General features: G+C 43.3%; 1 protein-coding gene across 2 annotated transcripts in view; it reads right to left on the bottom strand.

The window, feature by feature from the left end:
• The window catches only part of LOC110586640 (N-acetyllactosaminide beta-1,6-N-acetylglucosaminyl-transferase), an 85,619-nt gene that overhangs the window by 18,792 nt on the left and 42,691 nt on the right, over positions 1-24,136 (bottom strand). Inside the window, exon 1 of one of the 2 annotated variants that reach the window (XM_021696896.1) lies at positions 12,550-13,474. The exons of the other annotated variant lie outside the window; for it this stretch is intronic. Within the exon in view, the coding sequence (XP_021552571.1) occupies positions 12,550-13,474 (925 nt within the window). Of the gene's footprint in view, positions 1-12,549; positions 13,475-24,136 lie in introns of those variants that run through there. 2 annotated transcript variants of the gene reach the window in all.

The following is a 24,136-nucleotide window of genomic DNA, read 5'->3' as shown; positions in this document are numbered from 1 at the left end:
ATGGAAGTTTTGTGAATCTGTCACATGTGTTTCTGGAATAAAAGTGAAATTAAGCTTGTGATGTTCCTACTGTTTACAGATCTTCCTTGACTTCCACTGGGGTTAAGTCCCAATAAACCCACTGTTAGTTGAAAATACATTTAACACACCTAACCTACCGAACATCAACACTTAGTCTAGCCTACCTCAAGTATGCTCAGAATACCCATATTGCCTTTGGTTGGGCAGTATCATCTAACACAAAGCCTATTTGATAATACGGTATTGACTACCTCATGTAATTTAACTGAACACTGCATTGAAAGCAAAAAACAGAATGGCTGTCTGCGTACAGAATTTGTCAGCGCCTCAGGGTGATGGGCTTGTGATGGCAGGGCTCACTGGGATCTGCAGCTGACTGCTAAGTCCCATGAGAGGGGGCAGCATATCACTAGCCCGGGAAAAGGTCAAAATTCAAAATTCAAAGTACAGTCTCCACCCAATGCAAATTACATTCACACCAGCTAAAAACTGAAAAATAGGGAGTAGAAACAGACCCATCCTAAGTCGGGGGCTATCTGTATTCGGAATCACAGTTACCATCAAATCAAAGCTAACAAAAGCTTACCAAATTGAAGCTTAGTAATGATATAACTACATACTATATTTACTTTTAGTTTATTACCCCAGTGAACAATATTACTAAAAATGACCATGCTTTTTTTTTAATAATAAAAGCTCCAACTGATTCTATTATTTATGGAAAATAATACATAAATAATATGGGGAAAGTCTGCTAAACGGAACCAATTATCAACAGCTATTAAGACGCCAGAGGGTCTATAAGAAACTATCATATTCACCTTGGAACTCACAACATTTATTCCAGGCAGAGGGAGAAGCAGGCTCCCTGAGGAGCAGGGAGCCCAACGCAGAACTCGATCCCAGGACCCTGGGATCATGACCTGAGCCAAAGGCACACACTTAACCAACTGAGCCACCCAGGCACTCCATATTCATTAAGATTTTTAAGGAGGCTGAATAAGAAGCTGCTTTTCCAGACCCCAAAGGCTACATATTCTAAGATTCCATTTTTATGACATTCTGGAAAAGGCAAAACCATAGGATAGAGAACAGGTCAGGATTTGCCAACGTGGTAGTGGATGTATGACACTATGCAACTGTCAGAGCACATGGGACTCTGTGAAAAGTGCATATGAATTTAAAAATAAAAAAGGAAGCTTCTCCAAATTCAACAATATTGTATAACAGAATAGGTCTCCTTCATGGTAAATGGATATATTGAAAAATTCCATTTTGTAGTATACCAATAAAAAATTTTCATTTGAGGAATATGAATATTCACTACCTTTTTTGATGAATTTGGAACACATTTATAGAATCTCATCATTAAAACTTATCTTTCAGTATTGGATAACATACATACCAAAATGTTACTGCCCTTTTGCTCCAAAATCTAGAGTATTTCAGAAATAAATTGTGAGAAGCACTAAATAGACAGACTATTGTATTATGACTTAGAAGTCCCATCATCGTGACCCAATTCAGCTGCTAAATCAGGTGACCCAAACAAATCACTTCACCTTCCTGGGCTTGGTTTTTCTAAACCTAAATGATGCGAATATCCCTTCCAACTCCAAAACAAAATTACCCATTTCACTTCACAAAGTCATTTTGTTCTTCTTGAAGTAGCCATTCCAAGTTTTTACTCCTTCTTGCATGGTCCACTTAAAACAAAAACAAAAACAAAACCTATCCCCAAAACCACATTCAGTGAGCACCTTCTGTGAGTCAGGAGTGGCATTATGGGCCTTAGAGTTCTGGCTGGAGTTATAAGTTACTAATTATAGAGTTACAGTACAGTTAAGAGTTACCACTTGATTCATCTTAACAACACGTGCTTCCTTTCCCATCACCACCATGAGATTAGCAGTATCATTCCTAGGCTGAGGAAATGGAGTTTGAAGAATTGAAGGGATCTGCCCAAATCACGAGCTAGAAGAAGCCATGGTTTGAACCCCCTCCCCTTTGAGGGAAGGGGGCCCACATTCCTCATTCTACCACAGTTCTCAATTCCATGTGGGCCACTGGAGGGCTCTGAAGGTAAAGGAGGCCATGTCTTTCATCTGGCACACTCCTCACTCCACGTGTCCTTCTTGGGACACAATGGATGGAAGCGGACAAGGAGATGGACCAGATGCTTCCTGAGATACTGTTTCAACCTAGTTCAGGTGCTACCTCATTCTGGTGGAAACAATACTGCATTTTTTTTTTTCAGTTGGGGCAGAGAGGAGATTCAGGTTATCTGGAAATTGTAGGTATCCTCAAGAGTTAAGATGCCAACATTGACACAGGATTGTTGTTGAACACCTGTGTTTCTTTGTATCTAAGCATGAACTTGCCCACCAAAAAATGATGCACGTGAGACAAATACTCTCACTAACCAGTGTCATACTACAGTTACTCTTTTCCTCTCATTTCCCCACAAGGAGAGTAGTATTGGAAGCTGGGGGGGAGAGGAAATTCAAGCTGATTTTGTCTGAGATCCAGAAAATCTTCCAGATCTTTTGTAGTAATCTCAGAAGCCTTTGCATCATGGAAAAATTGTGTTTTCCCAGTTCCTGTTGTCTCTTAATGAGGACAATTGGGTGGAATAAAAACAAAAACAAAAACCTAACAGTTATTAATACTTACCAGGCACTATGCACGATTTTTGGCATTTGATATGTATTACTACACATAATTCACTTACAATAGTAGGAACTATTATTGTCCCCATTTTACAAATACAGAAACTGAGATTCAGAGTGATTACATCATTTGCCTCAAACTGTATACACTAGAAATCTGCAAAACTGCATTTGAAACCAAGTCGTCTGGCTCCAGAGGGCCTCCTCCTCTCCCCCACAGTTATATATTACACTAGCCTTCATCTAGCTCAGTATTTATGGGCGTGCCCAGAAAATACTCTCCAGAAGCAAGGAGAAATGTGCTCTATTAAGACAGCCAGGCAAATGGGGTTATTGTGTTAGTACTCAGTAACTAACATCCTCATTTGGTTAGAATTTTACAGCACAAAAATCACCCACACCCACTGCCTATGATGATTGGCCTGAGTTTTATTAAGTCCTGGCAGGAGTGGCAGTTGGCATCTAAACATAGACATAGTGACTGTGACAAGGAGAGAAATTCATTGCCCAGAGGCCATTGTTCCAGTAATCCTATACTGGAAAAAAGGCAGGATGGAAATGGTCATACAATCTATGAAGGCTGAACTGGGAACTACCTTCTCCATCATCTTATAAATTGCTAGTATTGTCTCCATTTTATAGATGAGTCAACTGTGGCCCACATAGAATAGGTTAACTGCTAAGATCAGCCAGCAGGTAAATGAATGTGTAAAATTTTTGCTCCTTCCACTGCATGCTCCAGAGTTAAAGCAAAATAATGCAGGAGAATTTTTTTGAGATCACCCAGCCCACCTTTTTTCCTTTTACTGAGGAGGAACCTGAGGCCCAGAGAAGTTAGATGATGTACCTAGGGTCATACAAGGACAGAGGCTAGAACAGAGGCTAGAAGATAATTTTGCAGTGTGCATATCTAGGTCATTGGCCCTTCTTATGTGGTCACTGCAGTGGTTGGAGTGTGAAGAACTTATAAAAAGGAAAATAAAACATTCACACCAGGCTCGTAACACTTACGGTCCATTTGCTTAGTATTCTACTGTTTTTAGATGTGCAGTGTGAAGTGTTGAAAAAACTCAAGGTCCACAAACTGCTGTTCTAATTCTTTTTTTTTTTTTTTAAGATTTACTTATTTATTTTAGCGAAAGAGAGAGAGAGGGTGAGAGAGAGTGAGGGGCAGAGGAGAGAGAGAATCTCAAGCAGACTCCCCGTCAAGCTCGGAGCCTGACATGGGGCTCGATCCCATGACCCCAAGATCATGACCTGAGCCAAAATCAAGAGTTGGAAGCTCAACCAACTGAGCCACCCACGTTCCCCTGCTGTTCTAATTCTTGAGTGTCCTTTGGGGTCATCCAAAACTCTCCTCCTTAGAGCCACCTCAAGATTCTTCTGGCTCTTTTATAAGCATCTTTGAAAAGAAATACTAGCAAGTCAGAGCCACTGCTGTGAAATGCATTATTCTACATATTTATATATTGGGGAGTGAAATTGAATCAGAACTGCCCAATACACAATCTTACTTTTTAATAAATTCCCAAATACCTTCCAAACTTTCTCTAAATTCCTAAAACCAAAAATTAACTCGGGCTCAGGTTGGTAAAGTAAACTTGCCCAGTGTCAGACCAGCTGTTAACTGATGAGGCTGGGATGCCAACGTTGAAACTCATCCCTCCACACAGTCCTGCAAGATGAGAGGAGCCTCGTGCAAAGCTCAGAAGCTTGAAACCTGGGGAATCTCAGATGAAATCACACATGTGAAAAATTAACAAGATGACTGAACCCAGCAGAGAAGGCTTGGGGCGCCTGGGTGGCTCAGTCGGTTAAGCATCTGCCTTTGGCTCAAGTCATGATCCCAGGGTCCTGGGATCGAGCCCCGCATCGGACTCCCTGCTCAGCGGAGACTCTGCTCCTCCCTCTTCCTCTGCCTGTGCCCCCTGCTTATGCTCTCTCTCTCGCTTACTCTCTCTCTCTCAAATAAATAAATAAAATCTTTAAAAAGAAAAAAAGAGAAGGCTCTGCGAGAACCAGTGGTTATGTTAAATACATTGATATATAGCTGAAAGTGAAATATCCTTGTGTCATTTCCAAGTCAACATACAAGGACTCTTAAAATAAGAAGACCGTGTATTTGTCCTTCTTTTGTTTTGTTGTGTTTTTCTTAAATAGAGGAAGTGGATATTCAGTAGCAACAAGAGATGAACAAAAGTATCTCTGAACACTGCAGGTGGAAGGGTCTATCCCACTAAATGAGTTTTACTATTCCTAATAACATAACAAGCATCATTCTGACTCTTGCTTTCTAAGGCTTAAAGAGTTTGTAGATTCAGCTTTGTCCATTAAAAAAAAGGGGGGGGCTGGAGAAGAAAACACAATCTGGTTGATGTAATAGATCCTAAAAGTTTAGGTTGGATAAAAAGATTTTCACTTTTCAGCAAAACACTATCATGGGATACGCAGAAAGCCTCAGCCTGGACTACTGGAATTTTATATTTCCTTTGAAAAGAGGAAGCTACTCATGTCTGAAAATTATAGAGTCAATTCAAAGATTTTTCATAAATTTTGTTTTCTGGCTTTGGGTTTGTGTAGTATGTTGGCAGTTGGAGAAACTGGTTGATGGGCACAAGAGGGTTATGGAGCTGCGTGTTGGTGAATTTCGTATTAGGGTTTATAAATTATCCCTGTGTGAGTAGCTAGGAGGGGTAACGTTTGTTTTAACTTTGAGGAAGTTGAACACCCAAAATGGGAAGGATGTGGCTGCGCCAGAAAAAACCTGTATAGAATGATTGTGAAAAAGCTCTCATTTCTTTCAGGTCCTGGCTGTGCTGATTTCCTTTTCTGAGAAATTATATTATGTTCTAAACAAATACCACGTAAGTCCCTTCTGGGGCACGGTATGCTTTCAGAAAACAAAGCAACCTATGAATCCCAATTCCTGTTCCTTTCACCTGATGTGTTCACAAAAATAAAGTCCTGAAGACAATACTGACATCCTTTGGATTTTTAAGGAAACACTTCTTATGGATAATACACACCCAGCAATATTCGTGTGAGGACCAAGTGAGTTGTTTTAGTAGTTTCAAAAATTACACCGATTACACTAAGGGAAATCAAAATTACAAAGAATAAGTGCCCATCCCAACATGTGAAACTTGCTTACATTTTCCTATACTTCCTCCTGGTTTTCTCTGGGTATATCTACATCCAGTTGTACTTGGTGGTGGAGCCATAGTGTAGACATGCTTTTATAGTAAAGATATTTAAATTAATTGTATTTAACACCTTGAGGATCTAGTTAGTTTAGGAACTCTAGACCACATTAAGGTTTTCTTTATACATATTCATATTACTAAGTGGATAAACACTTATCCTGTCACTCATGACACTCAACTTTTTCATTTAATTCTCAGAACTTACTTTTTTTCTAATTCTTGCATAAGCTTTATTTATTTAAGTCATCTCTACACCCAACATAGGGCTCAAACTCACAACCCCGAGATCAAGAGTCCTGTACTTGACCAACTGGGCCAGCCAGGTGCCCCTCTCAGAACAACTTATTAAGTAGCTGTTCTTATCAGGACCGTATAGATGAGGTGTCTGAGGTTAGAGTTACCCACAGTCACCAAGCTAATAAGGACCAAGCTAAAACTCATCAGCGGGTTTGCCTCACTCCTGAGTGCAGGGGATATTTGCTCAATAGGAATAAACTTTCCCACCAGGCCTTTGCACACCACCTTTACAACACCTTCTATTTGCAACCACCACCGGTCCAGCTTTTCCTATTTATACACCCTCAGTTTCCTTTGTCCTGCTGGCTGCCTTTTTTTCTCAGTCAAGGAGAGTCTCTGATGGAAATCAACAGAACCAACATTTGCTGCAAATCTATACATGGGCCAGTCTCCATAAGAGAGGGTCTAGATCAGCGGTTCTCCTAGACAAGGAGCACCAGGATCCCCTGGGAGCTTGTTAGAAATACAGATGTTGGGGCTTGCTCCAGACCTGCTGAATCAGAAACTCTGGGGGGAGGGCCCAGCAATCTGTGTCAACAGGCCCTGTTGGTTCTGGGGCTCTGTCTGAGAACCACTGCACTATATGCATTATCTTACTTAATACTTATAACTTCTCTGGGAACTAAGTGCTATTTATTATTCCCATCATCACAGATGGGTAAACTGAGGGTCAGCATACACTAAGGCCAATACCACATAGTTAGCAAATAATAGGATCCGGGACTTCAACTTTGTCTGGCTCCCGAGTCCTTTTCATAGTATTGTGTGGACTCAAAGGCGGATGGAAGGAGATGTTGTTGTAATGGTTCAGAGAAACAGAGTAGAGATATTTATGTTAAAGAGATCATTTTGACATTGATTATACATTTATTAGGGCTTTGATATACAAAATATTTTATGTTGTTGCTTAAAGAGTCATTGAAATGCAGTATTATGTTTTTGTTTTAAAAAAAAGGCAACTAAGGCTTCTAGAAAATATTTGTCTTATACAATTTGTAGACAGTAATGGCAGGTTGAAAGAATGTTGGACAAATGGTCTTGCCAGTTCTGAAATGGTAGCTACATTAATCCTTTCCGCCAGAATTCAAGTCATGGTAAGCTCAGTGAATATTTACCAATCATAATGGTATTTATATTTAATTAAATCTTCATATATACTTTAATCCAATTTTTTGTCTTGCATAATGTTGTTTTAGAGATTAGGAATTAAAAGCTAATTAAGAGCAGTGTTTCCGGACTTTTTCCTTCACAGGGGTGGGGAGCAAAGAATGTTTGGGCATAGATTCTCCAGGAAAGATGATCCAAATATTACAGCACAGCCAATGCCTGGAGGCATCATAAATGATCCTTCAACTGCCTACGGCTTCAGCAGAACTTAATTATCTAAATAGTAGGCAACCTGCCTAAGGTTTCTCTACCAGAGCTCACCATTTCATGATATAAACTTACCAGTCTAGGTACTCAAGAGCCAGGATAAATTGTAAATCATAAATCTTCCCCAAATTACTGGCCCGAGAAGAGCCTTGAGCCCTTTTCTAATGGAGGAAAAACAGGGCAAAAGGCCCAAATCACTGACATAATATTTTAAAAATCATGTCCAAATTTATTATGTGTATTTGGTATTATCTGGCTATACAAAAGTGGCATCATTTTATTTATTTTTTTGAGAGAGAGAGAAAGAACATGCATGGTGGGGGGTGCCGAGGGAGAGAGACAGAGAGAGAATCTTAAGCATGCTCCACGCCCAGCCTGATGAGGGGCTCAATCTCATGACCCCGAAATCATGACCTGAGTTGAAATCAAGACTCGGACGTTCAACCAACTGAGCCACCCAGGTGCCCCTAAAGTGGTATCATTTTAAAACTGTTAAATGGATAAGGACCCATGGAAGTTTCTGTTTTATATGATTTCTCCTTCAACCAGAATTTATCTCCACATCCAGTGTGGATTATCATCTGGCCACACACACAAACTCAGCTTTCTGGTAGACCTGACTGTTCTAATGACATTCATGAGGACAGGACTCCACCAGGCCATCAGTGTTTCTAATTCTCGGTCATTGGTACAGTCAGCATGATTGAATGCATCCTTTGTGGTTCTCGAAACTGACTTCTAAATTTAGGCTGATGTACAGAGCATACAATACATACTTTGAAAAGAACTGGGACTGAGCCAGCCCTGCCCAGATTTAAGGGCCTGGTAACCTTTCCGTGGAGAACACATAGCTTTTCAACGGCTCACTGTTTACATTTGCTGGGAGCTACACCTGGAGAAATGTTTCAAGTTTTCTTTCTATTGTTGGCTTTTCCTAGCCTTTCATCTCCTTATACTCAGGGTTTTTGTTTTGTTTTGTTTTGTTTTTCCTAATGCATTAGGTACGAAGCAGCCTAGGTCAAATTACGGCAGTAGAAGCCCACTGCAGGAACGTTGAGTAGGTCAGGAAGAAGTACCACCCGCAGGGTTGGGGGGGTGCCAGGTTGTGGGAGAAACTCAAACCAGGTTCAAGTAAGGTGGGAACTAACTGGAGGCACCCTCATGGGGTACCAGTGCTTTCTCCTGGAATCAGATGCGAATGCATGATGGGCCCAGAGCGGCTACCTGGAAACCAGATTTTTTTAAGGAGGAACTTTGCCCTATTAACATTTCAGCTGGATCTCTGGGGCTTGCCAATTTCTACAACGTCTTTCTGGTATCTTTCTCTTTACTGATACCATTGGTGGGACTTCATTATTGTGGAATGACACCTCCAAGCAGTATCTTACCTCCTCTTTCTCCAATCCTTACTCGAAAATTCGCCCCACCCCACCCAGAGACAGGACACTTTTATACATCCTTTCAAGCTTCTCATAACTATCTAGCCCCTCCCCACACCTTCCCCACAGCCATCCAGGAAGCTATAAATCCTCAAGTCAGGCACGGTGGTAGGTGGTAGTGTGGGGTAGTGATAGGGAAGACAAAGATGGTCGTCCTATTTCTTACCTTAAGGAACCCAAACGCTGAGGGGGTAGGGCAGAGGAGATCCGCACTTAGCAGGAAATTATAATCCAATGCTGGCAGCAGTGCACTGAGTAGAGGAGAACCCAGAGTTGGAGTACCAATGATCTGGGAGGTGGTGACTGGAGACGGCTTCCAGAGGTGCCATCCAAGGTGGATTACAAAGGATGAATCGGAGTTACACAGAGATGGTAGGAGGGATATCCCAAAGACCGCCCCCCCCCAAATTAAGTGAAAATTGGGAAAGTGTGTAGGGCTAAGGAGTTGCTGGAACATGAAGTCTGAGGCATCAAGTAAAAAGAAGTAGAGAGATAGGTCAGGGAAGGGCAAGGGGGAGGAGAAGTCAGGTCATGGAGGTCATGTCACAATAAGAACTTCAACCTGATCCTCAAGATAATGAAAAGCCACTGCAAAGCTTGACGCAAGGAAATAAGCATTGTACTAACCTATCTGAGAGTTGCACGCACTTGCCATTGTTGCGTTCTGGGAAGCAAAGATCGCTGGAGACTTAGTTCCACCAAACGGTTTGGGTCCGGATTATAAAATGCTTCCAAATAAGAAAAACGTAAGCATTTAAATTAAAATCAGCTTCCTAAATATCTGCATATGATCTATGTAAATAAATAACATATCCAGTAGTCCTTTGTTTCTCACGAACAATAGGGTGCCTAAAATAAAGATCATTTTTCTTTTTCTCTGTATTTTTGGGGTAAACTTAAAAACAGTATATGTAAAATGAACAAGAGGTGCCAGGCTGGCTCTGTCGGTAGAACATGTGACTCTTGATCTCGGGGGTTATAAATTCGAGCTCCAGGTTGGGTGTAGAGATTACTTAAGAAAAAAAAAAATATATTAAAAAAAAAAAAAGACTTCTACTCATTGTAAAGACAAAGTCCTCAAGATACTTCACAGTGGGGCGCCTGGGTGGCTCAGATGGTTAAGCGTCTGCCTTCAGCTCAGGTCATGATCCCAGGGTCCTGGGATCGAGTCCCGCATCGGGCTCTCTGCTCCTTGGGAGCCTGCTTCTCCCTCTGCGTCTCTCTCTGTCTCTCATGAATAAATAAATTAAAAAAAAAAATTAAAAAAAAAAAAAAAGATACTTCACAGTGATTAGGTTCAGAGTCTCAGCCTGGTTGCTCCTCCCCTCACCAGCCTTTTGTAAGAACATTAACTGAAGAACACCTCCCATTTCCACTGGCTCACAGAAGGAAGAGCCAGACCAAAGCCTGTTGCAGATGGGGACTGAGAAAACTGGCACAGAAGCCTGTGTGGGGTTGGCAATCAGTTCTGGCAAGGACACCTTCCCATGACTCCAGCTGGCACAGTGGCCCTGCTAAGCCTCAGCATGTTCACTGTGTTCCAAAACACACACACACACACACTAGCACTCCATATTCCTGCTAACCTTATTTCCAGCTTAAAGTGGTCAGGTGGAGCTTACTTCCACTGTTCTTCCCACCCCCCCACCCCATCCTTACCCTATCCCCTTTCGGGAATTCTGCAGGGGATTTGCTTTACTTTTTTTTTTTTTTTAAGATTTTATTTATTATTTGAGAAAGAGAGAGAGAGTGCGTGTGAGTGCGTGAGAACAAGCAGGGGGAACGGAGAGGGACAAGCAGACTCCACACTGAGCTTAGAGCCCAATACAGGGCTTGATCTTAGGATCCTGAGATCATGACCTGAGCTGAAATCGAGAGGAGGACGCTTAACCGACTGAGCCACCCAGGCGCCCCGGGAATTTGCTTTAGATATAGGAAAGAAAAAATGATTATTCCTTCCTTTCCTGGTGCAAGTTCAAACTTCAGGTCACACGAATCCAGGATTAGATCCCAGCTTTGCTTGGACAAGCTGTGTGAAGAGGAGCATATTACTTCAATCTCTCTAAGCCTCCTTTTCTTCCTCTGTACATGAGGATAACAATGATTATTTCTTATCCTTGAAAGAAATGATGTAGAACATACATCTGGAGCAAACTATATTAACCAAAACAGTATTAGATGCCACCTAGTGCATATTTACATGTGTTTAAAATAGTCATTTGTAAACAGTAAGAATGAACACTCACTACACTCTGGTAAGTGTTGGTTTACTCCCACTCCTACAAGTCTTTGTGATCTGACAATTCAGTAGCCCACAGGATAGAACATGTCTCTGTTCCCAGTCACCTTGCCTGTCCTCTTTCTGCCCTGAGTAGACTTTGTGACCACCACTCCAACTTGGCTCTTAGGAATGCCGAATAATTGAGAAAAGAGTCACAGCTATGAATCTACTTTCAGCTACGAAGGTAGCTTGAAACCTCACTCAAATGTGTCCTTGATAACAATAGTCCACATAAGCGCAGGGATAGGGCCACCCTCACAAGGGTTGATAACCACAGCCATGCTGTCACAACAGTGGAAACTCGTTTATTGGGACATCACCAGGAACAGGTGCTACAGGCACACAGGTGTTCTCAGACAACATACGGAAAACAGAATTTTGAAAAGAAACTCAGTCCTGAATCAAAGAGGGAATTTGGAGCTGTTTTCTGCCTTCAGTGGCCCGGCGTACCTCGGACCCCTTTCCAAATGATCATAAACAACAGAAAAGCCTTCCCAGTCTATGAAATCAAGAGACTGCAAAGTGGAATTTCCAGTAATCTGTGACTTCGAAATTGAGAATTTACTTTGGATCACCTCCAGCTGTTGATCAACTCTGGGGATTCCAATTCATTTTACCCATTCTTCTTGACAACAAAATATCAGACTGTTTTTGTTGAACCAAGTTAGTTGAGACCTGGGTACTTGATCAGGTCTTAAATTAGAGACATTTAACTGAAGAGACAATTTATCAACTTCCAAAGAAGATTCACAGATTCTAAAAACAGCCCCACCGACTTTGAGCAATGACTTTGAGGATGAATGGGATACTGTGTGACATGCTCTGAAAGAAACACTACCTATTTCAAGTCATAAATTCTAGAATGCTTATTAAAAATCAATTTCAACACGTTATGGCTGTGCTTATCAAGGACATGAAAAGCATTCATTCACAAGACTGAGCTAATATATGTCAATTACACCTCAATTAAAACACACACACACACACACACACACAAACAAAAGACTGAGCTACATGATACAAGATCAAAGACAGCTTTGCCAGAGCTCTGGCAGCTCTTGCATACTTCTTAGATCACTATACTGCACAGAGTTACAAGACAGTTGGCACTAAGCTGGTCACTAAAAAGCAACCAGACTAATAGTTTTCTAAGCATTAAATTTTTTTTTCAAATAATTTCAAACAAGTCTGTTCTCTAGAAGTGTTGGATGTTAGTGAACTCAATCTATGAGTAAGAAAAAATTGGAATGGAAATCAGCACATACCTGGAATCCTATTAAGTGTCACCCAGAAATGTTCATCGGGGCTGTAAGTATCTTTTGACCAGTGTAGTAGATCAATGGCCCTTTTGTCATGGAGGACAAAGTTGACGAACTCTCTGGTAAGGGCCACATAGGCAGTGCCAAAGTAGATGGTCAGCTGATGTGGAGGTGAGGTTTTCAAAATATTAGTATTTTTCACAAAGGAGCCATCTTTGCCTATATGCTCCCGGTGGACGAATTTAGTCCGCTTGATTGCGTGAGCTGGGGGAAGCACCCCCGGGGTAATGTTTTTCCCTTTAAAGCCTTTCAGATACCGAATTATCTCCTTGTTGGTTTTCAGGGGGAAGTCTTGCCCGCACGTGTTGATGGCGTACTTCCACGGCACCTTGGACGCAGCGAGGTCTTTTAGACAGTTCAGGTCAGCCTGGAGCCTGGAGATCCCCCCATAGACCACTGGCTCCACCTTGGAAGCAACAAAAGCATTTGGGAAGCAGCTCAGTAACTGCCACACAGATTCCTTAAACTCAGCTGTGGCTTTCTCATCCACGTGAACGCAGTAGACATTTTGGGGCATATAGATAGCCCTGAAGAGCCTTTCAAAAGTATCAAAGTCCTTATGGATGACCATGACATAAGCCAAAGGAAAAGCAACTTCTTCTTCCGACAGGGGGCTGGTGATGTAGTGATTTTGGATCAGGTAGTCCTTACACGGGACACTCCCCAAAGGTGATGGCAAGGTCTTTCCCCACAAAAAAGTGGACTTATCTTCTAAGGCGTTATCACAGGCATGTATTCTAAAATACCTGTGACTGGAGCTATTCAGCGTCCCGAAATTCTTTGGCAGGTGTAACGGGCTATTATAAAATATCACAAAAATAACCCCACTGAACACAGTGAAAGCAAAAAAGCAGTACCTCCAAAAGTTCATTATTTTCACTTCCTTGGGGAAGGAATCTCTCTCCAGGGATTGAGAAATGACCAGTCCCTTAACCCGCAAGTGTGAAGAGGTTGAACCGCCTGTCTTTCCAGTCTTGAATTTCGGCAAGCTTCTCCAGAGGGCTTGAGTCCTTCAATCCTCATTTATTGTCCGCTCCAGCGTGGCGTCCATCCTCTGCGGCGCCGGCGGGACGAGAGATGCTGCCCTAGCTCGCACCGCTCTTCTCGGACTCCGGGTGCTGAATCCCGGGCAGCCAGCACCGCGGCGCTCAGCCCAGCCCCGCTTCCGGGAAGCCCTCCTCATATGCATACGAAATGCAAGTGGCGGATCTTAGCAAATTACGTTCTGGAAAGGACTGACGGGTCCTTTTCACTGGGGCTGAGTTTTCCTCGCCTCACCCCGCCCCCCTTCCATCCCATCAACTCGGATCTGATCTCCCGGCTCTTCCGCAGCTCTCTCCTCCTCGCCTTTTAGAGTAAGTGCTTCTACTTTTTCTGCTTCGCCCCCGCAAACTGCCAGCCCGCCTTGCAAACCACAACATTTAGGACTTCTGCCCCTCGGCTTTATTCGTCTTCCCGTTTCTCTGCCCCTCTTTTGCATTTCAGTGTTATTTCTACCTCTGGGCACACAGACACAGATAAGAAAAAAAAATGCACTTGTAATGGGCGTAGGTAAAAGATTATCAATGACCAAAGAGTCTGTGGCGAGCTGGGTTAAATCCGTTTCCAGTGGTGTTACATAGCCTATACATGTTTGTGTAGGCTATGTATGGGAAGAGAGAAAAAAGAATTACACTCTTGGGGCATGGGATGAGGGCAGAAGAAACCTAGCAGTGACTTGTAACATTAAAGGGTCGGTGTGGATGACATAAATGAAAGAAACACACTAACGTTTGCACGCGAGAGGGAAAGGTGATAGTCATTGCTCCCAGAAAGTTGGTTCCCATTTTCACACAGAGCTTCAGATATCTTGAACTCCTGACACGGCAGTATCTACAATATGTGGAGTCACTTGCCACTGGTCTTTGGAAAAGTCTGACATCTTCCGATCTGAGGCCATTTCATAGAAATCAAAGAAGTCTCTTTCCCACCCAGCCCCCTCTCTCCCACTTCCTTACTCTGAAGAAACAACAAAGGCTTCAGGGCTGCTGCAAAATTCCTGGAAGTACCAGTCAGTGTAATTCAGGGGAGGCAGGACTGGAAGCCCAGCAGGTCTGGTCACATTACAGAGTGGTTGTCATAGCTCACCTCTGCAGGTGCCTGGAGCACTCAGCAAATGTGGAGTGCGCTGTAGACTTAGGAGGGTGGTAAGGATGCTTCTGGGGGAAAGTAACTCGTCCAGCTAAAAAAAAAAACATCAATTGTGGCAGCCACAGTGGTAGCTGAAAGTGGCCTGCCCCTCTCTCAGCCTGCAGTCACCCAGCCTTCCTACCTGTCTGGGCACCGTGTGGCCATTGGAGCAGTTGTCTCTGTTAGGAAAGTGTTTGGTGTATAACGCGGCAATCTCCCTGCCCCCTTCCTGTCCCACACCCCCCTTAGCTTACTATAATCCACGGAGCTAATGAATGACAACAGTGGCCTGGAGGTGACGGGTATTGATTTGGAAACAGACTCAAAGATCATCTAATACGACCCTTTATTTTACAGATGAGGAAATGGAAGGCAAGAAGAATATTTTTTTTCCAAAGTCATTCAGTTGGACTGAAGCCAGAAACCTTCACTCTGCAGCTCCCTTGTCCAGATGCTGAAGCCGGTCTATTTGGCTTCAAATCGCCTCTGGTCAGTGACCAGCTGAGAGACCAGGCTAAAGTTACTTAACCTCTCTTAGCCCCGGGTTCTTCCTCTGTGAGATGGAAAAATGACAGTGGTTCCCATTTCTCGCGGTTGTGAAGAACAGTAAATGCGATGACTCTTGTTGAAGGTTTGGGTATACGATCACGTGTTCAATACGCATTACCAGTTACTGTTGTCATTTCTCTTTTGAAAAACATCCAACATTTCTTACCGTGTGAATGAACTGATATTTTGACTTCTGTTCTTAGTAATGGAAAAGAGAAACATTTCCACTGGGTTGATTTATTCCCACTAAACACGAGGGGAGGTTAAATCCCATTCTTTTTCTTCCCACTGAACACGAGGGGAGGTTAAATCCCATTCTTTTTCTTCCCCATCGCTAGCCCCCTTTGGCCCAGACAAAAAGTAGAAATACGGCTATGGGAAGGGAGGAACTGAATTGTCCGTTTGGATGCCTTCACTTCCCTTCATTCTAGTTAGAGCCACACCCTTTTCTGAAAAATACATCCTTGGTCAGACTTGTGGAGAGCAGGAGGGAAAGAGCCAAAGGGAGGAGGGGAGGCACGGGGCTCTCATCACAGATTCTGTGGGTTCTTCCTTCTTTTTGCCTTGAGCCTTGACCGCACAAGAGGGAGCCCCGCTGGAATGCCCATCCAAAGCAAACCCAACAAATCTTTAATCATGATTTAGTCAAAGCAGATTGCAAATGGGGTGGGGAGTGGTGTGAGGTGATTAACAGTTCAAAACACCAGTACCCCAGAAACCCTTCTATAGTCTGTCCCGCCTTATTTACAGTGCTTTGGATGAACAACCTGTCTTGAAAATGGGATGCCTGCTAAGCACTTAGCCCAGAGGGTAGGTTTGTTTTGCTTGGTATCTGGGGCAACTGAACAGGCATTTTCTTCTAGCAAATCACTGGGCGGGCTAAGCTATCAACTTCCAACCAGTACGTTATTTCTGCTCTGTTCACTCTAGTTGGCTTCACAAACTGAACACTGTCGTCATGTGGACATTTTGTATCACACTCCCTGCCTCGCTCGGTCCCAGGATAATCTTGAACATCACCAACAAGGAGACAGCACCCGGACAGCGGCTAACTATGCATAATCCCCTCAGCTCAACATGGAAGCAAAAGGTGAGGCTCTGGGGGGCTTTCTGAGAACACTGTGGGATCTTTTTTCCCTCACAGGCCCGTAGTTCTCATGAACGTTCTAGGAGCTCTGTGTCCACCGCAACTGGGCCGCGAGAGGTAACCGCGAATGCTGGTGTGGTGGTCACAGGGGCAGGGGACGAATCCGAGCCTGACTCCTTCCCAAGTGCTCATAGTTCTCCTTGACCTCAGATCGCTCCTCCCAGTTTAATTATCACTACAGAATCAAGGTGATGCTTTTTGATGGGCCCCCTCAACTCTGCCAAGGGTACACCATTGGGTGTCAGTCTGACAACCCGAAAGACTTTGGCTGCACGGGAGATCCAGAAAGTAAACAAGATCTCCCAGCAACCAAAACAACGATCACAACGCCGTGGACTGGACTCACACGCTGGAACGTATAGAGGACCGTAAATGAAAAAAGGAAGTGAAGCTGGTGGAGGAAGGGAAAGACAGGGCTAGTAAGTTCACAAGTGGCAGCGAACACTTGGCCAAGGTGTCATGGACACCTTGAGGGTGAGGGGAGGGTGGGGACTGCAGCGAAGAGCCTGGGTCCCACCTAAAGCAAGCAGCAGCTCCAGCTCAGCTCCAGCTATTAATGCCATGCTGGTCATAGGGCCAGTGCTGCCAACTCTTCAGATGATTTTAAGAGAAGTGAGAAAGCTGAATTATATATATATATATATATATATATATATATATATATATATATATATTAAATCCCAAACTCTTTAAATGTTACCAAGTCACTAACACATTTGTAAGACACAAGTGCATGCATGCATATGCACCCCCAAAGACTGCATTTGGCCCTAAAGATGCCAGTTTATCATCTTTGCTTTAAGCATTAAAGGTCATGTACTTTGAATCCCCCTTGAGACTTAGCCTCTGGACTCTTCGTTTAGACACAATCGTAACAAACTGACTCGGAACTGAACAGATAAGAAGTCACAGATTAAAAGAGGGACGTAGCACTGGGGAACGGGGCACCCTCGTCAAGAGGTGGCGGACAGAGGATGAAGTAGGTTCCAGAAAAACTCCAGGAGCAGAGCAGGGCACGATCATTCAATAAAAGGATGGCTGGCATTCATATAGCTCAGTGACTATTTTATTACTGTTGATCAGGACCTCCAGTATTTGTGAATTATCAAATAAGTTAATGTCACCATGAAAGGGCTTGACAGCCGTAAAGATCACTGCAAACATTGGGCCAACCAGATTTTCTTTGAAAACAAGCAGAGTACTAACATCTAGCAAATAGAAATATAAATGTATTTCTATATCTTATGCATACATGCTGCAGATGCTATTTAAAAAGTCATTTGTGGGGGCACCTGGGTGGCTCAGTGGGTTAAGCGTCTGCCTTTGGCTCAGGTCATGATCCCGGGGTCCTGGGATTGAGCCCCGCATCGGGCTCCCTGCTCAGCGGGGAGTCTGCTTCTCCCTCTCCCTCTGTCACTCCCTCTGCTTGAGCTCTCTCTCTCTCAAATAAATAAATAAAATCTTAAAAAAAAAGTCTTTTGTGAAATATGTTTATTCAGAATCTTTTTTTAATAACCTTTTTCTGTGCAAAAGGGGAGGCTTTTGGTTAAACTCACAATTATGACAAAATTTTTCCCTGAAAATATTAGGCAATTATGTTAACCACATGATCCTATATCAGGCATCAGCATTTCTTTTATAAAGGGCCACGTAGTAAATATTTTAGGCTTGTGGGACTTTTGGTCTCTGATGCAACCACTGAGTGCTGTTACCACAGCATGAAAGTAGGCATAACCATATTGCCTGTGTCTTGCTAAATCTTAATTTATGGATACTGACAGCTCAAGTTCATGTAATTTCCATGTCACCAAATCGTCTTCTTTTGATTTTTCTCCCCAACCATTTATTTTTTATTTATTTATTTTTAAAGATTTTATTTATTTATTTGAGAGAGAGAGAATGAGAGAGAGAGAGCACATGAGAGGGGGGAGGGTCAGAGGGAGAAGCAGACTCCCCGCCGAGCAGGGAGCCCAATGCGGAACTGGATGCCGGGACTCCAGGATCATGACCTGAGCCGAAGGCAGTCGCTTAACCAACTGAGCCACCCAGGCGCCCTTCCCCAACCATTTAAAAATGTAAAGTCACTCTTAGTTTGTGGACAGTACAGAAACGGGCCAGATTTAGCCCAGGGGCTGTCTGTAGTTTGCTGATCTCTGTTCTAGATTGCAATCGTGATCCTCCAGGCCCACATTTTGCAGTATTGGAGTCTTTGCCATCACCTAGAATTTCTGTATCTTTGCAGATAAAGGAATGTGAAATGAGGGCAAATAGTGATGTTGGTCATCCTTAGACCCGCATGGAGGCCCTTACACACACCGTCTGGGCTAGAGTGCAGGGCACTGGATTATATGCCTCAGTGTCCTTCTTTTTCTAGAAAAGGGAGGTGCTAAGAAGACTGACCTCATAGGGTTCTAAAGAGACTTATTTATTTATTTATCTATTTTAAGATTTTATTTATTTATTTGATAGAGAGAGAGAGTGCGCGTGCACAAGCAGGGGGAGCGGCAGAGGGAATAGGAGAAGCCAGCTCCCCATGGAGCAAGGAGCCCAAAGCGGGGCCTCGATGCAGGGCTCCATCCCAGGACCCTAGGATCATGACCTGAGCCAAAGGCAGTCGCTTAACCGGCTGAGCCGCCCAGGAGCCCTGGGTTCTAAAGAGATTTAAATAGGTCGGGACATAAAAAGAGCTTAGAACAATGCCTTGAACCGAAGAATGACTCAACACATCTTTAGGCATCTCTCTGATGGCAAACTTGGCTCACCTAGGAAACTACCTGACCCGTCTGCCTTCCTAGCTATGTTTAGTGAAGCAGAACAGCTGTGCTTGAGAGGTCATTCTGCCACCTAAAAGATCCCGAAGGATAGGCAGGAGCTCTCAAGGCCACTGTTATCATGGGTAGCATTGGCCTCTTCTGCCCTGTCCCCCTGCCTCAGGGTGGGGCAACTACTCTTCATTCCCAACTGCAGCCCCTTCAGACTCTTTTTTCAAACCACATCCAAATGGTTACCTCTTCAGAGTGCCAGCCTGCTGGTGGACCCCACAAAAAGGTTATGATAGAGACAAATACAACCCCATAAAAAGGTTATGATAGAGACAAATACACAGCAGTGGGGAAGACTGAGGCTTTGGAGCAGGGTTTAAACAAGGCTCTGCTGGGGGCGGGGGTGTGTGCCTGGGTCATCCAGTTGGTTAAGCAACAGACTCTTGGTTTCGGCTCAGGTCATGATCTCAGGGTCGTGAGATCGAGCCCAGCATCGGGCTCCACGCTCAGTGTGGAATCTGCTTGTGATTCTCTCTCCCTCTGCTCCTTCCACTTGTGCTCTCTCTCTAAAATACATAAATAAATCTTAAAAAAAAAAAAAAATCCAAGGCTCTGCTGTTTCCTACATGACCCTGAAAAAGTCTCTTGGGATCACTTTACCTTAGTTTCCCAATTTTTAAAAAAGGAGTAGTCTATCCAAGTGGTGGAAAGTAAATCTGGCTAAGAAGGCTTCTTCTGCATTTTCTCCACCTGCTATGCCACACAGCACAACCTCATTCTTCTGGGGTCCCACTCCTTTTCCTATTTCCCTAGAAGTAGTATTCTTCGGGTAGCAAAGTTCTCTCCCTTCTGGGGTGAACTGCCCAGATTTAATTCTAATTGCCCACACAAAAACAAAAGTAAAAACCAAACACAAAACACAAACAAAAATTTTTATCTTTGGTTATATTCTGTTAAATTTCAAGAACAGAATAGGTGACTGTCTTTCTATGCAACTTTTCTAAATGTCTCCTTTGAGAAAAAAAAAGATTGCAGATTCATGAAAAGAACTTGCATGTCCAAGGTCTGTCCTGATCTAGGATAGTCTTCTGCCACCTTTCTGACACCAACTACCTCCAAACTCCTCCATCTCCGTATTTTTGATCATCGAACTGACATTGCAAGGGGATGGTATTTCTATTAAGAGACAGTATTTTTTTTTAATTTGGCAGTTTCATTTATTAAATAAACCATAACCCTTTTACCAACAGATAGCATTACTCAGCAAGGCGATGGTTAATTTACAATCATTAATTGTACTGGAAGAGGGTTTGAAGCAAACATCTCCATTTTTTTTTTTTTAAGATATATTCACTGGGGTACTTAGGTGGCTCAGTCAGTTGAGCATTCCACTCTTCGGTTTTGGCTCAGGTCATGATCCTAGGGTCATGGGATTGAGCCCTGTGTCGGAATCTGCACTCAGCAGGGTGTTTGTTGGAGATTCTAAGATACAGTATTTTATCATTCAGCAGCTGCCAGAGAACTGTATCTTGAAGATACTCCTTATCTTTTGAACATTTTCAAATAAGTGGAAGCAAAACCGTCTTAAAATAGAGACAGGGAGTGGCTCCCTCCAACTTCTACTTTTAATAGCCCTCTTAAATTCTTGACTCGTGTTCAGTTTATTCAATCCACTCTCCTACTAACATCTTTCCCACAGAACCTGTCATTAACTTGAGTTTAGACAGTTTATTAGGGCAGAGGGCTTGGATCAATCCCAAAAAGCAGACACTTCTTCTTTCTTAGACATTAAAATGCTGGAACAAATTTTTCTCCAAGATATGTCCTGTGTTTGCACTTCATTGAAGATCTTTGCATTTGATTTCTTCCACTGGTTAAAGTGGTTTTAGATTCAGATTTTATGTGTACCCATTTATCCTTTTAAATGACTTCCTTAAACTCTATCCTTTCTCCTCAAAAATAATGGAAAAATTGTTATAAATAGAGTAGGCTTGGCCCCAGTCTGCTTTGGTTAGGGCCCTCATGACTGATAGTGCAGTTTCAATCACTACCCTTCAACCTGTCTTCAGTATGATGAACCTGCATAACTGAGTGGTTTGATTATAACCTGTTTCCAGTTTATTGATCAGTGCTGTTCTATGGAACATAAATATCTTGATCCTGAGATGACCTGGGCATTGGGAAGTGAGTAGGAATGTGCTGGGGCAGCGCTTAGGGTAACCATCTGTCCAGTTTGCCCAAGATGGAGAAATTTCTGGGGAATGTAGGATTTTCAGTGTTAAAACTGGGAAAGTCCTGGGCACACCAGGATGAATGGGTAACCCTAGACACCAGCAGTCCTACCCACTCACAGCTGAGAGGTATTTACTTAAGAGTACTCAGTAACTGATCAGTGTGTGGGGCGTCTGGGTGGTTCAGTCGGTTAAGCCTCTGATGTTTGATTTCAGCTCAGGTCATGATCTCAAGGATGTGAGATCAAGGCCCCCCACCCTGCCCCGTGCTGGGCGTGGAGCCTGATTAAGATTCTCTTCCCCTCTGCCCCTCCTCTCCCTCCCTCTCTCTCTCTCTCTCAAAAAAAAAAAAAAGAAAAGAAAGGTTAAAAAAAAAAAAATACCAGGGGCGCCTGGGTGGCTCAGTTAGTGAAGCATCTGACTCTTGATTTCAGCTCAGGTCATGATCTCAGGGTCATGAGATCAAGCCCCACATTGGGCTCCTCACTCAGTGGGGCTCCGTGCTCAGTGGGGAGTCTGCTGGAGATTCTTTCTCTCTGCCCCTCCCCCTGCTCATGAGCTTGCACGTGCCCTCTTTCTCTCTCAAATAAATAAATCCTTAAAAAAAAAACTGATCAGTGTGGAAGGGAAAGAAATGTTTAAGCCATTGATCTGGGTGGGGGAGCATGCAGACCATCAAAAGTCTGCAAACTGTAATGCATAAAAACTACATAACCCTTCCCTACATATCCCAAACCACTGAGGAATGGGGACAAAATGATTAGCATTTGTGGGACAGCTTCACAGTGAACCAAAAAGAACACACATAAATTGTTCTACCTACACAGATGTTCCCCACTGGATATAAGAATGTCTTAATAACAACCTACATAATGAAGGGAGAACCCAAAAGGAAAATAACTGTTATTATAGTGTCAACGGATTCTGAAATCCCCTCCCCTCCACAGCCCATGTGACTTGAGAGGTCTTCTTTCTGTTAACACCCGACTAATAGAAAAATATGGGGGTCTTTTGAATGGAAACGCTTATTTTAACATTTGCAATAAATGAGGCAACAAAGCCAGAAAATGTTCACTTATTTACGGAGCAGCAGAGTCAACCAGCCATTTGAGCTCTCTGACTCTCATTTCCCAAATTTGTACAACCTTAGGATTGGAAGTAGACTCTCCCTCGGGCTTCTTTCAGCTCTAAATGCGGTGATTATTCTAAATTCTGCCCAGAATAAAGAGGAGGCTGTTTTTACAGGAAAACTGCACTGGGTAGTTTTGTTTGGATTCACTAAGTGCAGGGGAAAGTCCAAAATGTGGTAGGATAGCTGACCCATGATAAAATCGAGAAGACTTGGAGGTGGGTGGAGGGCAGTTAGCTCAGACAGACCAAAGTCCTGGGAGAGGAGAAGCCAGATGGGGGTGTGCAGCCTCTCCAAGAGACCACCGGACACCTAGCCAGGACTTCAGGGTCTAAGCTGCGCAGTTTTCAGGTGGGATGCGGGAGAGCGTTTGGAGTCCCAGGCAGGAGGTCCTTCTTCTTGTAGACCCCCAAGGAGATCTGACTTGAAGCCAGAATTACAGATTTTCATGAAGGAGGAATCCTGTGAAGATTGGGGCTAAGGAAGGCGGTGGGGAAAGAGGAAGTGTCTAGAAGAGGGGACTTAGGATGGCAGGAAGCTAACTGCATTAGGATGATCTGAGTAGCTTCAGTTTGCTTAAAAAAATAAAAAGGCAGTTTGGGGGCTCCTGGGTGGCTTAGACAGTTGAGAGTCCGACTCTTGATTTTGGCTCAGGTCATGATATCAGGATGGTGGGATCAAGCCCCGCATTGGGCTCTGTGCTCAGTGGGGAGTCTGCTGGAGATTCTCTCTCTCCCTCTCCCTCTGCTCCTCCCCTGCTCACATGCACACGTGCACTCATGCTCTCTCTCTCTCTTTAAAATAAATAAATCTATATAAAAATGGCAGTTTTACTCCCCAAATGTTCACAATTAAGTTCTGATCTTTTAAATCTGGCTGAAAAGAAAGATTATAGGGAATCAATATCATCCATCTATTCTCTGAAAACATGGCACTTGACGTGGCCATGGATAAATATATTTTGGGGAAAACCTGACACTCATGGTTTTGTCCAGAAACATCTCAAGAAAGAATGTCAAATACTCTGCAGGTCGGAGGATGAGATAAAGACAGGCTTGAAAACAGCTCTGGCATTGAGAAACCACACTAAGAAATGGTTAGTTAGGAAAGTAACTAATACATCTACTGCTTTGGATGTAATTTTCTAAGATTGCAAATTGTCTACTCTGAGTTTCAGAGAAAAAAAAAAAAATCACCCAAGATCTTAACAAGGTCATTTCCCTAACCAACTGATGAGGTCTTTTCTCCATCAAAGAAGCAGCCTTATGGGGTGCCTAGGTGGCACAGTTGGTTGACTGTTCAACTCTTGGTTCGGCTCAGGTTGTGATCCTGGGGTCTAGGGATTGAGCCCTGCACTGGGCTCCCCACTCAGCTGAGAGTCTGCTTAAGACTCTCTCTGCCCCTCCCCACTGCATGCTCTCTCTCTCTCTCAAATAAATAAATAAATCTTTTTTTTAAAAGCAGCTTTATGAAAACCCAGGGGCCTCTACTGTTGGGCTGTTCTTTTTACTTCTTTGGTGCAGAATAAGGCACCAGTTTGGTAAAC

This window comes from Neomonachus schauinslandi, chromosome 8 (genome assembly GCF_002201575.2).
Source record: "Neomonachus schauinslandi chromosome 8, ASM220157v2, whole genome shotgun sequence".
NCBI classification, from domain to species: domain Eukaryota; kingdom Metazoa; phylum Chordata; class Mammalia; order Carnivora; family Phocidae; genus Neomonachus; species Neomonachus schauinslandi.
The sequence above is the reverse complement of the archived record's forward strand: the minus strand, read 5'-3'. Positions and strand labels throughout refer to the sequence as shown.